The sequence below is a fragment of the Boleophthalmus pectinirostris genome, unplaced genomic scaffold (genome assembly GCF_026225935.1).
Source record: "Boleophthalmus pectinirostris isolate CB_2022bp ecotype Guang Dong unplaced genomic scaffold, ASM2622593v1 HiC_scaffold_1765, whole genome shotgun sequence".
Classification (NCBI taxonomy): Eukaryota; Metazoa; Chordata; class Actinopteri; order Gobiiformes; family Gobiidae; genus Boleophthalmus; species Boleophthalmus pectinirostris.
In genome coordinates, this window is record NW_026571126.1 from 9,065 (window position 1) to 24,127 (window position 15,063).

At 37.8% G+C, this 15,063-nt stretch overlaps 1 protein-coding gene across 1 annotated transcript; it reads left to right on the forward strand.

Moving 5' to 3' along the window:
• The first annotated feature begins 1,735 nt into the window (after positions 1–1,735).
• ccdc28a (coiled-coil domain containing 28A) lies at positions 1,736–13,818 on the forward strand. The gene is made up of 6 exons (XM_055153163.1): positions 1,736–1,863; positions 2,891–3,084; positions 3,160–3,332; positions 4,126–4,280; positions 5,993–6,015; positions 7,965–13,818. The coding sequence occupies exons 2-6, from the start codon at positions 2,927–2,929 to the stop codon at positions 8,017–8,019; spliced, it is 564 nt and encodes a 187-aa protein (XP_055009138.1). The 5' UTR covers positions 1,736–1,863; positions 2,891–2,926; the 3' UTR covers positions 8,020–13,818.
• Positions 13,819–15,063: the final 1,245 nt, after the last annotated feature.

The window sequence follows — 15,063 nt, forward strand, 5'->3', positions numbered from 1 at the left end:
AAGCCTTTGGAATAAAAATAAATAAATAAATAAAAATTGAGTGTGGAATTTGATAAATATAATAGACTGATGTATTATTTTATTGTGCAAACCACTTTTATCACAGGCCTGTCTTTGAAAAGGGACAGAAGAGCATCTTTGGCTTTCCTTTGTCTCCCTCTAGTGGTATATTTGTGTAACTACATGTTGCTGTCAGAAAACTCAATCCAGAGTATTTTACAGGATTAGTGCGCATGCTTTTAACACTTTTATATCTTTAAACTGCAAATGTTTCACTGTGTCATGCTATGATTCACTATTTTATGCGATTCACTGTTTCATATGGTTCACTGATGCCATGTTATGATTCGCTGTTTCATAAGAATTACTGTTTCATACAATTCATTGTCTCTTGTTATGATTCACTGTGTCATGTTGTTTTCACTGTGTTATGTTATAAGTCACTGTCATGTAACAATTCACTGTTCATGTGACAATTCACTGTTTCATGTTATGATTCACTGTTTCATGTTATGATTCACTTACAATTCACTGTGTTATGTTACAATTCACTGTTTGATATGGTTCACTATTTCATAAAATTTACTGTTTCATATGAGTCACTGTCTCATGTTACGATTCACTGTTTCATGTTACGATTTACCTTGATTCACTGTTTCGTATGATTTACTGTTTCATAAATTCACTGTCTCTTGTCATGATTCACTGTGTCATGTTGTGATTCGCTGTCTTATGTTAGCTAGTCTATTCTGCTCATGCTGTTTTATGCTGTGTCTTGGCTGTTCTCAACTGATTTATCTGGTAAAATATTGAATAATGAAATAAAACAAAGATAATAGGGTAAAGTATGTCTCAATAATAATAATTTAAAAAAAAAAGTGTTGTGACTTCAATATAGAAAAAAAGAAAGAAAGCGTTTATTTATTTATTATTTATTTATTTACTTTTTTTAATTATTATTTTTTCTTTCAAATTGTACAAAGGTTAAACATTCAGAACTTTGATGATATTTTGCCAGTATTAGAACCATTTAATTAGTGGTTTTCAGATTCTATCAGTTTTCCCTATTGATAACATTGTACTTTCCAAAAGGTAAATGCACAAATGCTTGAAAATTATAATTTCTATCAACGACAAGACCCAAAAACTTACTGTGTTAGAACATGATTCTGCATTTGAATCACAGACTGTATAAGATTTGAATATACATATTAGCTGCCCCCATTTGTATTAAATATAGAATAATGTGATTTAATCTGAAACCCAGCAAGATTTTATTATTATTTATTTTTTTTTAAACAAACACCATAATAGGTCTATATATTTTGTGATAAAATACAATGGTAGTATATTATAGGCTTTCTTCCAAAACAGATATGTAAATCCAAAATATGTAAAAAAAAAAAAAAAAAAAAAAAAAAAAAAAAAAAAGTTAAGAGTATTAAAAATAAGTATTAAGAATGTAAGAGCAGTCCCAGAAACACTGGCTTTCATTTGTCTCCCTCTTGTGGTATATTTGCGTAACTACGTGTGGTTCTCTGATAAAACAGATCATATAGAGATAACTTTCTATCTCTTCTTTTTTATATACTTTTAATTTATTTTACATTTAAAAATAATATTGTGACTCTGTGATGTATAAAATACATTTTAAGCAAACGCTATATTTTTAAAAAAAATGTATATTTGTATTCTGTTTACGTCCGCACGCGCCTGTCGCCTCGGACCAAAACAGGAAGTGTGTGCCGCTAACGTTAGCCTTTAGCTCCCCGCCGGGACAGAGCTGTTACATTCCGGTCACAATGATTTGATCTAAGTTTACATCGTGAAACACCGACCGATACCTCACGCACAGCATCGACAGTGAGTAGATCTTCACCGATTATAATCTGCGGGTTGTTAAAATAAATGTTATGTTGATCTACATAGAAGACAAGAGTTAACCAGGACTCAAATCTTGTATGCATGACAGATTAGACAAGTCATTTCACCAAAACCTAGTAAAGCATGATTGTATTTAAGATCTTGAGTAAAGGTTATTTCTGAGTCTTACGTAGTTTGATCATTTTGGTGAAGATTGGTCATTTTACTTCCTGGTTGAACAGTGACAACCTGTTCCATAGCTCTAACATTAAACTAAAGAAAAAGTACAAAGTACTATGTGTCTGAGTTGTCAAAAGTACATACACGAATCAATACTAAAACTAGTAATGAAATGACAATCTCATTTTGCATTTGCTCATTTGCAGTGAATTCTCAAAAAAGTTCACAGGACAGAAATGAAGCTTTCCTGAGTAGTTTTAGAATGATGTTGAGCTGGATCAACAAGTACAAGAGCACATAGATTAGTAAACACCCATGGACCACTATGAACCTACTGCACCACTGAGGGATTACAGATATAAGATGAAAAATATAAAAGAAAATACTATGATTTAATGATGAAAATCACATTCTATTGTCTAATTAGGAGTGTTTTTGTATTATCGTTGTGGTATCTGTATTGAGTATCAAGTTTATTCCTTTGTATCAAAATCAAATTTGAAATATGATAGAGAAGTACGAGTAAACTGCATCTACATAAGTGATAAGGCAGATTAAACTGTCCAGTCACTCCCTTTCTGCTATTGACATAAATCCATATATTCCAGATTTAAGTATTACATTGTCAAAAATTAACATTTGCTTGTATAAATCTTGTTTAAGTTACACAATAGATTGTTTTTATATTTCTGACCTTTGTTATATCAAGTGTTTGAACTGAAAATTGTATACCGTGTAGTGTTGTCACTCACGATACAAACATTTTATTCTAAATATTTAACCTCAAAGTACTAGTAGACTACTACAGTACCAGTGTTTTGTAATTTGTATCTCTTTCTCTCCATAGCTTTTCTGCTTAGCCTGTGCCTCTGAACATGTGCACATGGAGGACAAGAAAGTGAAGCGCAGGAGTCCCAGGACGTCCTCCAGTGGAGCAGGGCCTCCCTCAGGGTCTGCCCGAAAGAGCAGCTCCTCCTCTGGGGGCAGACATGTGCCCAACAACATGGGCACCAACTCCAGCCAGAAGAGCAAAGGCAGGAGGTGAGGAGCTCACAACATTTACAGATCATACAAATGGAACAAGTTTAACCATCTTTATGTTGTGGTGTATTGTAGAGGGGTCAAAGACAAACCCAGGTACCCGCCAGGTTCCAAGACTCCTGCCCAGGGCCAGGCCACGCCCATCGTCCAGCACTCTTTCCTGACAGATGTGTCCGATGTGCAGGAGATGGAGAAGGGCCTGCTCAGCCTCCTCAACGACTTCCACTCAGGCAAACTGCAGGCTTTTGGTAAGAAAGAGTCTAATAGAACACCAGTCTTTTCAGCTATTCAATACATAGGTACATTCACGTGACATCACAACTGCCCATAATTAAACACTGAGCTGATGTAGGGTAGAATTTGCATTCTAGATGCAAATATTTGGTCCTGGTTTATAGTTAATATCTCTGTAACTGTTGGGCCTATCAACACAAAACAAAACAACTTCAAACATTCTCTTTTCCATTGCAAATGAAATAAACTCAAAGATTTCTTTCATAGTATTAAAAATGGTGGCCTATTTCAGACACACAATCACATTCCTGTGATATTTGTAAGTTCACAACCTCTAAAGCCTATTTCAGCAGAAACACAGACTATTGTTTTTTGGAAGCACTTTGTGCATTTGTGGAGAGAAAGATGTCTTTGCTTTTCTCCCAACTGGATTTAATAGACTTTTGTTTCTGCAACCAATCAGATTGAAGTGTCAAGTATTGCCTGATCACTTTCAGTGAGAGCTGTCCCAGATTAATCACGAGTAATTCTAATAAAAGGAGGTACATCTCAATCTGGCCTCTGGCAGGTTAACAAGTACTGTCAGTTGAAAGCACTTTAAGCCACTTTAAACCACAAAAATAAAATAAGGTAAATTTGTTGACCAGATCTTTGACAAAAGAAATTTTTCTTCCAGTAAATCTCCCATTGACACACAGGCTGCTGCCCTTCATCTGATATCATCTTTCTAGACTTATACCTATACTCCGACCTCTGCTTAATATCTAAACTAAATGTATGCACCTTTATTATCTGCTTGTGCTTCAGGTAACGAGTGCTCCATAGATCAGATGGAGCACGTGAGGGAGATGCAGGAGAAGCTGGCCCGCCTGCACTTTGACCTGAACGGGGAGGTGGACGAGATGCCCGAGGACCAGAGGAAAATGGCATCTGACACCAACATGGACAAACTACTGTCCAACGTAAGCACCTCAGGGTTATGTAAGGACACAGTACAGCTGCTTATGAATGCAGCCTACTGTGGGTTGTTAGTGTTTAATCTGGATTTAGCATTAGGCTTAAAGGAGAGGCAAAATAGACTTTTCAGGGCTTTCAGCCATGTTCTAGTAGTTTTTCCCTCTCACTTATTCTCTCAAAGTTGTATTTAGAGTAGGGTTATCCAAACTACAAACAAACAAAATCAGATACTAATTGATACTTAAAGTAGTATCAAAATTAGATACTCATTAGAGCGGGTATCAATACTGAAAAAGTCACATTCACAGGATAGAAATTAACCTTTTTTTGAATATCTTTAGAATGATCTAAAGCTGTTTCAGAAAAGTATAAGACTAGTATATGCCCATGGAACACTATGGAACCTATCTGGACCATTGAGGGATTACACAGACGTCAGACCACATGTGAATATAAGAGAAAGTACTACCATTTAATGTTGAAAATCACATTCTATTGTTCTAAGAAAGAGTGTTTTTTTATTTATCATAAACTTAAAGAGTAACTCTTGGGACATAGAATTAAAAGTATAATTTAAAGTTCATTTAAATGGAAGGACAAAACATTAAACAATGGTTTTTCCAAAGGATAGAGTCAAAAATGGGACAAACTAAAGGAAGTGGTGCAATAAACACAAATGTTTAAATCATTTCATATTGTCAGCATAAAGCTTTTGTCACTTGTAGATTTACTCACAGTGAGAAGAGGAACCAAAGGTTTTACAAAGAGTACTCTAAGTTCAATAAAAATAGTGAAGTAGAGTAAAAGTATGCTACTAGAAAGTGAAAGTAATAATAATGCTATTCATAATAATAATGATACATAACAGTTGCCTAACGCTTTTCTCAAAGATACTGTTCACAGCTCAAAACTCACAAAACACAAACGAAGAACCTGATAAAAATGAATTGCAGTTATTTTGAAGGCCGTTTTGAACAGATGAGTTTTCAGGCTTTTTTGAAGATGGAGAGTGTGGATGAGTGATGAGTACTCACTTCGCTTCATGATTTTATTCTCTTAATCAGTGATATGCATAGGCTTTGGCAGCTCCATGTAGTTATTTTGATACATATAAGAATTTAAAAAAATCAGTAACTCGCTTTTGTGATGTGCAGCTATCCATAGGAGGGGCTGACAGCTGCATGGCTCTTTGTTGTGTTGATGTTTACGGCGGCATACTTTAAAGGAGCAGGTGTCGTTTTCAACCAGAAATCAGCAGAACTTTTTTTTTTTTTTAAGTTGTAATGCGATTTAAAATTCTAACATAATGATCTTCAAGTGTTACAGACTATAACTATACAACAGACACAAGCCCCAAATGTTTTCTTTAAAGGTGCACAGGGTCTGTCAGCTGTTTGTTTCTATGGATATGTCATTGCTCTGCCTGGAATGTTCCACAGTATGGCATTAAACAGCTCTTCCTTACACTTATTCAAATGGTTTTAAAGCTAAAAAATACCTAGAGAAACAGGCATTCTGACTATAAGCGGGGTCGTCTCTCCACAGATCTGACCTGTAACTTAGTCTGGTTTGGTCCTCATGAAGACAGAAAGGTTTAATGCCATCCTGTGGAACATTTCACACAATGCAATAACATCTCCATGAAGAAAAGCATGGAGATGAACTTAGACAAACATTCATATCTAACGTCTTTATTTTTCTGTCTTTTTTCTTTCAGTTGGAGGAGCTGAGTTCTTCGATGTATCCTTTAACATTGAACCCATCATATCTGGACATAATGGATGTGATGTTAACTGAGGCACTGTTCTGTCTGAAGCTCTGTTACTCAATTTAGACTTTAAAGTGAGCTTTGTTTAAACACAGCCCCATGAACATTCGTATTGACCACAGGCTCATGGAAACACGTCGGTTAAATCCATTTTGTTTTTGTTAGTTTGCAGACAATCTTAAAAGTTTTTTTGGTAGTGTGCGCATTGGGTCACCATGGTAACTGCTGAACATTCCACCATAGACACCGATTCAGAACACACTCCAAACTTCACAAACCTTGAATCTTCTCATTATTTGTTTGGGATCGGCTTCACAAACTTGTCATGTTGGCTGTAAGTCCTTTCAGCTGACCACAGTCACGTCTTTGGGGTTGAATAATGGCATCACTTTTTGACGATATTGTTAGAAAATCATTTCACATTTGTTTATTTATACTGACACTGAAGACATTAGGGATGGGCATGATTAGTCAATTAATCTATAATTGATCATTACGAATTTCGTCGATTACGTTCATTTTTAATTGACAAACCGAATATAGGTTGCTGTGAGTAGCATAGGGTGACCAAATGTCCATTTTTCCTTGAACATGTCTGTTTTTCACATAACTGTCCTGGCCGTCTGGGTTTTTTTTTTTTTCTTTTTTTATAAAGTGATGCAAATGTCCGAGTTTTCATGATCTTTCATTGGGCCATTAAATTGAGCGTCTCTTGTAGCTCTCTGTGCACTCAGAAGCGAGCAGACACAAACAGTCGGTCAGTCTGCAACATACCGAAACGCAAATGCACATTTAACGATGACTTGTACAAGAAATTCCCCGCTTTCCATCCTGGTCGAGACAAGAGTGAGGCCATGTGCACAGTGTACAAAGCAGCACATATGTTTCGGTGTCCAGTGGGGGTGTCAGGGACCTCAGAGTTCACCAGGACACTGAAAAACATTAAAAAGCTTTGCCAGGTGCGAGTCGCTCAATGTCTATGACGAGGTCCCACCTCCCTCCCCCCGTATAGTGTCCTAGTTTTGACAAACGCAAATATGGTCACACTAACTTATATTCCACTGAGTTGTGTCATTTATGCCGACAAAAGTTAAACCGCATCAGTGCACAAGAGCTGTTTTTTTCTTCGCTTAGTTTATGCAAATTAGCCATGCAGTTTTAAGTTTCATTTCTGTGAGAGTTGCGGAAAGCAGCATTAAAAACACATTATAATGTCAAACGGGCTGATGTGGCTCTAGAGTGGCTACGGTTTATATGTCGTAAAGTTGAATTTATTTATGCAGATTAGTCGTGCAGGTAGTAAAAATAATTATGATAATTTTAATATAAAAACATTAATGATTAATCGATAATCGATCATTAATTCTCCCGACAATCGATTAAGAAAATTTAATCGAATGCCCATCCCTAGAAGACACTGAAGCAGTTTTTGTTTCATATGGATATTATACAGGTCAACAGTCCTTCAATCTCAGTTAAAGTGGAAAGAAAAACTAAATCCACTTTTTTACGCTACTAAACTGTGTATGTGGCCGTTTAAGAGCATTATCTACTCGTCTTAGTCATTTCTTTTGGGTAATTAAGTGCAAATAAAAAAAAAAAAATTGCAGCTTTCTGGTTAAAAAAACAGCTAAATCTACGTGTGTCCTGTCTCCAGTGCGGACTGCAATCCCAAGTAGTTGGTGACATCACGTAAGACTGCCCTGATTACAGCCAGGCGTTTCTGATTCTTCCCTTTTCACTCTCCACTTTAGTCCTTTTGAAATTTAACACGTTTTATTCGCTAAAATGTAAATTCCACCTCAGAATTCTTACCTGGCCTTCCCAAATTTAAATCATGGGCATTTTAGATTATTGTGACGTTGCGTGAGCCTATTGTATATTGTCAGTGTGTTTTTTTTTGCTTAACCTAATGATCCAGCCAGAAATTAAATCTTGCCGATAGTCAGGAGATCCCAAGAACAGCCAGCGTTTAGGACCAACCCAGCCCCATGGAAGAGGAGGACGGTTTGGAAGGTCTTCTGCCACTTCTGGAAATGAAAACAACAGTATTTCACCAGCGTGTTCTTTAAATCGAGCGTTATTAATTGAATGTGCTGACGTTGTTGTTTTTAATCTAGCTGCTACAAGGAAAATGATCAGTTATATTTTTTTAACAGAGAATGTACAAGTGAGTTTCAGCCGTCAAATCAAATTTTCTTCCGTCAGGAGTGGGCAGCGGGGTTGTGCGGTAATGATGTCACTTCCGGGTCTGAGCATGGAGTTATACGTGTTTCAATGCTCTTTACTCGCGTCCTTCTCCTCGATCCCTTTCCTCGAGCCTCTGTTTTTTGCTGTCAGTAAAATTTGTCATATTAAAAGTTGTCCAAAAGAAAACCCAAAAGGAAGGAGTAAAGATGAGGGAGGCTTCAGGAGACAGACGTCAGATAAATGAATCAAACTGTACTGGTCTCAGTGAGGAGTTTAGATCCTCTCTCCTCTCTGTGTCTCCTCTGTGCGCAAGACTTCCTCACCCATTTCCTGCAGAATCAAGGAGAAGGAGGCGAGGAAAGAGAAATGAGACGCGGCCATAGATCTGGATGATCTAGAAGAACCAAAGATGGCGTTGTGTTGTTTTCACTGGCCTGTGCTCACTGACGTAAAATGCAAAAATTCTTCCACATTACTTCAATACTTCCTCAATATTTCCTCAGTACTTCCTCAATATGGGCCAGCGCTGTCCACTGTGTGAAGACAGAAACGTCCACCGTTTGATTAGTTCTGACGAATCAGAGTGTGATCTGCTAGAGCGGAGCTAGAGTGGGCTCAGTGCGGGGCCAGGCTGAGTCTTAAAAAGATCACTTTAATGCACTTTGACGATTCCAAAATTCTCAAAAAGTTTATGTTTTGAAAATGCAGAAGAATCCTACAGAATCTGACCTTTGTGAAAGTTACAGATGCCCTGTCAACAGAACACAGGCAGTTTGATTTGAGATGTAAATAATGGCAAAATAATCTGTCTTAACCTGTGAATCTGACGAACTACTGGTAACGCTAACAGCTAATGCTGGCTTAAGCCCCATTCACACGAGATAAGTACAACCTGGGGATGTGTGATCATTTGTAAATTACCACCCCACGTCTGTGTTACTTGCAGCGCATTCGCACGGGATAAGCGAAGTCCGTAAATTACTCTGTACTCTTACTGATATTATGACCAGATATGTCATAACATCAGCTATAAAAATAGGAAGGGCAGTTAGTATAAAGGCGACTGGACCAGGACTAGACCAGGACTAAACCAGGTCTAAACCAGGACTGGATCAAGACTGGTATAGAACTGAATCGAGACTAAACCAGGACTTAACCAGTGTCGATCTAGCAGGCCGAGTTGTGCGGATTTCTCCCTCCCCTGGTTCTCAGTGTCGATCTCGCAGGCACTAGATCGCCCCCCGATATGGAGGATATAACCTAAGTTATTTGCTAATTATATTATTTAAAATGTTCCTTAGCGCTTGCTGCTCCACATGTCATCATCCTGCGAGAATTGTCTCTCTTCTCGGACCTCTTCCCGTTTCTGCAGATCGGTTTACATACAGTGCGATACGGGGCCATATTAGAATTTGCCCCTAAAAACTGTCAAAACTGCTAATCAAAATTTCTACTGCAGCCTCCATATTCAAGTCGGAAAGATAGAAAAGGCACAATTACCACAACAAACACTGAGATGCAGATTCACACGGGACGAGTATTATCACTGGACGTCTGTGTTTGGAGAAATATAGTCGGTCATCTGCGGCGGAATTGTTACTTTACAAATTACAAACATGGCGCATTCACACAGGATTAAGATCTCAGGAATCCTCCGCAATTATTACAATTCACCAAAGGTCCACAGGTTATACTAATCCTGTGCGAATAGGGCTTTACCCTAGCCTAGCTTCTTACCTCAACCTCGTAAACTCTTCTACACTTCTGTCACACCTATAACCTTGTTTAGGGAGACCAGACGTCCCTATTTACTCAGGACAGTTCTGGTTTTGAGCCTGTGTCCTCTGTCCCAGCAGATTTATCAAAAAGACAGTGATTAGTCCCAGTTTTATACAAGAAATGTCACTGGTGTCCCTATTTTTGACCAATTTGATCCCTGCCAAACAGTAAAGTGAGACATAAACAGTCATTTGTTTAGGTAAAATACAGAAAAGCTGCTTAAAAACGACCAAAACACAAAGAAAATGTGACTATACTGACTCACATCTCAGTCATGAATGGGCCGAATGCAGAACAATTTTCGTTTCATTATTTTATTATTGCAAACAATCACAACCCGGGGGTGTCCCAGTTTTTTTATTTTGAAAATCTAGTCACCCTAACATTGTTGGCGTTAAACAACTGCCGTCTCTTTAGTGTGATGTGTGTTGTCGCTACAAAAAGAGTAAACTGTGAACATGTTCGTTGTTTTAATCAGCTGATGCTCCTCAGACCCTGAAGTGACGTCACACGTATCAACCCTGTGGGACAAGTGTTTTGGATTGTCCCTGTGACAATATATAAAATGAAATTAACAATCCATCAGAAACCTGTTAATGTTATGATTAAAGCTGCATTATGTAACTTTTCAGGTTGGGGGTCCTGCACCTGTTCATCTCCATGCAGATGTCGTTGCTTTGTCTGGAATGTTCCGCAGTGTGGAATTGGCCACATCTTCTCTTCAATAACAGAAACTCTCACTGTAAAACAACTTGCCACTCCACAGATCTGATCACCGGGATAGAAAAAGTTTAATGCCAAATTGTGGAACATTCCAGGCAAAGCGATAACATCACCATGGAGACAAGCAGGTGGCAGAAAAGTTACATAGTAGAGCTTTTGGAAAATAAGAATGGGCAGTAAAATGAACCACAAAAGTCCAGAATATCACTCTTGTTCTTAATCTGAACATATGAATTCATAGTTATCATTTTTTAGCAGCTTTTGGACGAGGTGTAACCCTTTTGACCGTTTTCTTACTGTAGAGTAGATGATATTTAATACTGTTATTTTGCACATCTTTAAAACAATAATTTAAATTTTGTCTTGGCAATATATTAAACACGTCTGTTAGAGATGCACCAATTCTTTACTGTCATTGGACATCAAAAAAATGCTGAATTAAACAATCAATGTGACTTTATTTGTCGCCAAGGGGCAGTTTAAGCAATTTAAAGGGCACATTGAGCAGTAAAATACAATAATAATAGAACTCTCAAATAAAAGTCAGGGTCATCAGATCCAGTGTCAGGGCAGTTTGAGGAGAGAAGCAGCCCTCAGGACAAAAGTGTCTCTGAACACACAACAGGAAAAACTCTTCTAATCCTCTCTCTCACTCCACTCTGTTGTTTCTGTTGGTGATGAGACAGGACGATCCCTCGATGTGTTTCCTCTGAAACGTCTTCTGAACATTGGCGTAAAGTCTCCAAGCAGGGTCGCCATGGATACAGGAAAAACAAACTGCTCAAATCACACAATAGGCTCTGTTCACGCTTACGTCACAAACCAGGAAGACGTTTGGAAAGATGCGATTACAACTTCCCAGGCCCAGTTTTCTTCATCTCCATGTCATTGTAGAGTTTTATTATGTTCAACTAATCAACAATTCCAACCACACATCAGTTTTCATCATCTCCACACTGACACATGACTCCGAGTGCACTGGGTACATGTGATTAAAAGAGACGAGGCACCAAATCTAAGATGATTCCAAACAGCACAGACGTCTGCAGTCTTCATTTTACCTCTGATCACATTTACTTCACTGAGTTTGATCACATTCAGTTTTAATAGATCCATGTATGAAGTTGTAATCACATCCTTCCCAAATGTCATCCTGGTTTGCAGTGTTGGGGAGTAACAGATTACATGTACCAGAGTTACATAATCAGAGTACAAATTATGAGTAACTGTATTCAGTTACAGTTACTGTTTCAGTGAGTGGTAATTGGATTACAGTTACTTTGTTGAAATAAATGGATTACAGGGCATTATTTTCCAGTTTTCACATTTTGGGCTAAACCAGGACTAAAACCAGGACTAAACCAGGACTAAACTAGAACTAAAACCAGGACTAAACTAGAACTAAAACACGACTAAACCAGGTCTAAACAATATGACACTAACAGTAGGGGGACATAATTGAAGGCAGCAGTGATCTCATATAAAAATAATCATCAATAATATTTTTAATATGCTTAAGGAAAAACTGGTCTTTTTATTGTCTTTAAGCAGATAAAACAAAACATCTTATGTTAAGATTTCCTCGTCTTTGCTTCTCTACAGTAAACAAAAGTCTGTTCATGGAGACTTGGGCTCAACAGCCAATTTGAAGAAAACAAACAAGAATTTTCAGGATGTGGTTGTTACATTCATGTAGTTTTAAAAAAAATATTCAGATTATGTTACTCACTTTAAGTAATTTAATGGATTACGTTACAAACTACATTTTGGGGTATGTAATCTGTATCAATCAATCAATCAAACTTTATTTGTATAACACTTTTCATACATTTGAAATGTAGCACAAAGTGCTTCACATGCAACAGAAAAAATTACAATACAATAATTAAAAACAACAGCAACCCCCCACCCCACCCCATTGTTTCATCCATATATACAACAATTTAAACATAAACATAAAAACAAAAACATAAAATCTGTAATCTGTAGGGAAATACATTTTAAAAGTCACCTTCCCAACACTGCTGGTTTGTGACGTAAGCGTGAACAGAGCCTTTCCAATCGTCCTTAACTTCTGTCCTTTGAGCTGCACAAGCTGCACTTCCACGTTGGTCAAAATCCCCAAATATTAAGTTCAAAATGCACAATAAAAAATGTTTAAAAGTGTGCCAGCCATTAAGCCACAAGAGCAGAATATACATATGCAGAAAACACATTTTGACTAACTGTATTCTGGTAGTTACAGTTTCATTTGTCGATATTCAGAATGGAGTTACTTTCCTAAAATTAAAATTATATGATCGCACAGTTTTGGGTTCAAACTGCACCGTTTTAATGAGAAAAATCGAGAAGTGAAAAAGCTGGATCGGTGCATCTCTAACCTCTGTCTTCCACTTTGTCAGAATTCTGTGTCGGGGCAACTCATTTCTTTATCCTTGTAGCCACTTGTTATCGATTTGATTTGCAATAAGTGACGGTAACCAAAGTTAAAGAAGCACTACGCATCTTCACCGTTAGAGGGTCCAACATATGCTGCTTGTCTCCATGGAGCTTCGCCTCAAATGTTCCACAGTGTGGCATTACAACATGATCTTTCAGTTTTTAAATGCTCAAAATAAACTTAGTCTTGTGTCGTCATCGGAACATTCCAGGCAAAGCAAAAAACTCTCCATACAGAACAGGAGGTTACGGACCCTCAAACAGAAAAGTTACAGAGTGCGTCTTTAAGAATGCAAAAAGAAAGTATTCTGAAATGGTAATAATCAACGTAAGTGCAATCATTGTAATATTAAAGAGACATATGCAGATAATATATTTTTCATAACATAGCTTTAACCGTCTTTACACTGTTTGGAATGTAAACCATATTTTTGCACATGTCCCGAGTGTGACGCTGGAAACAGAAAATACGCCTTAATTTCAACTTTTTTTTTTTTTTTTGCCTTTTCACAACTCACCTTTTTTAAGTGACTTTTACTTCTACTACTTCATAATATTGAGTTGTTTGATCGTCTGCTTTTGGTTGAATGTGTTGAGTGACGTTTTAAATGCATTTGACATTTGAATAAATCTTGAACTCATTATTTTCTAGTCTTTTCTGCCTTTTTTTTTCTTAAATTTTGACTTAATTTCAACAAAAGAAAATGCTAGAAAATCTGCTTGAACTTAATAAACCAGAGTAAATTATGGTGTAAAAATACAAAGCTACAAAACTTCCACACTGCATCACATTAGTCATTAGTCAACTAAGACATGTCATCCAAAAAATAGCACTACTGCTAAATATTTGGCTGCTCATATTTCTATTTGGCCACTACTCGTGACACGAGGCCACACTACTACTACAAGACTACTACATGCTGCTTCTTCCAGGCAAGTATTAATACTATGTGGCTTCTTGGTGTACTGCAGTGCTTCTCAAATAGTGGGGCCCCCCAGGGGGGTGCGAGGCTCCGTCAAGGGGGGCGCGTTTGACCTCGGGGAACATGCTTTTTTATTTTTTTAGTTTGATTTTTTTTTACTGTCCTAGAATAAAGTGCAATTGCACTTCCACTACATTAGGGGGCAGTGGCGCTCTCATTGGCAGAGTGTGCGCAGGGAGCATTCGCTCGGTGGTGTAGGAGTTTTGTTTGCACTGAGCATGCGCGCTTTGCACACAGCACAGAGTTTGAGTATGAAGTGTAGACACGAAGTGTAGCAGACCCTCAAGTGACACCATGAAAAAACAGGGATGAGAAGACAGACGGAGAGAGACGGAGATAAAGAGACAAACGAAAATCTCCCGAAAGCTAAGACGAGGAAATATGACGAAGCGTATGTAGCGCTTGGCTTCACTGTGACTACGGTGGGAGACGAGGAAAGACCGGTGTGTTACTGTGTCTAAAAATGTTGGCAGCCGACAGCATGAAGCCCAATAAATTAAGGCGTCACTTAAATACATTACACCCCGATCACTCTGATAAGCCGCTTGAGTTTTTTCAGCGAAAACGTGCCGAATATTGCCGACAATCATCCCGCTTTGTGACTGCTACTTCAGTAAACCAGCGAGCGTTGTTGGCATCATATAAGGTGGCAGTGTTACGCACAGGTGTACTTATAACAATTTTATAGACAAATGATACTATCTATAGTCACGCGGGGGGGCGCGAGATGTTTTATTCTTCCTAGGGGGGGCATGACAGAAAATAATTGAGAAGCACTGGTGTACTGCAACTACTACTACTACTACTACTACTACTACTACTACTACTACTACTACTACTACCACTACTACTACTACTACTACTACCATTACCATAGGTGGGACCAAGTCATTGTTTTGCGAGTCT

Coding starts and splice junctions, on each gene's coding strand:
- ccdc28a (XM_055153163.1), top strand. CDS start 2,927: ATGGAGGACAAGAAAGTGAAGCGCAGGAGTCCCAGGACGTCCTCCAGT. Junction 3,085..3,159: donor CAGAAGAGCAAAGGCAGGAG/GTGAGGAGCTCA, acceptor GGTGTATTGTAG/AGGGGTCAAAGACAAACCCA. Junction 3,333..4,125: donor AGGCAAACTGCAGGCTTTTG/GTAAGAAAGAGT, acceptor CTTGTGCTTCAG/GTAACGAGTGCTCCATAGAT.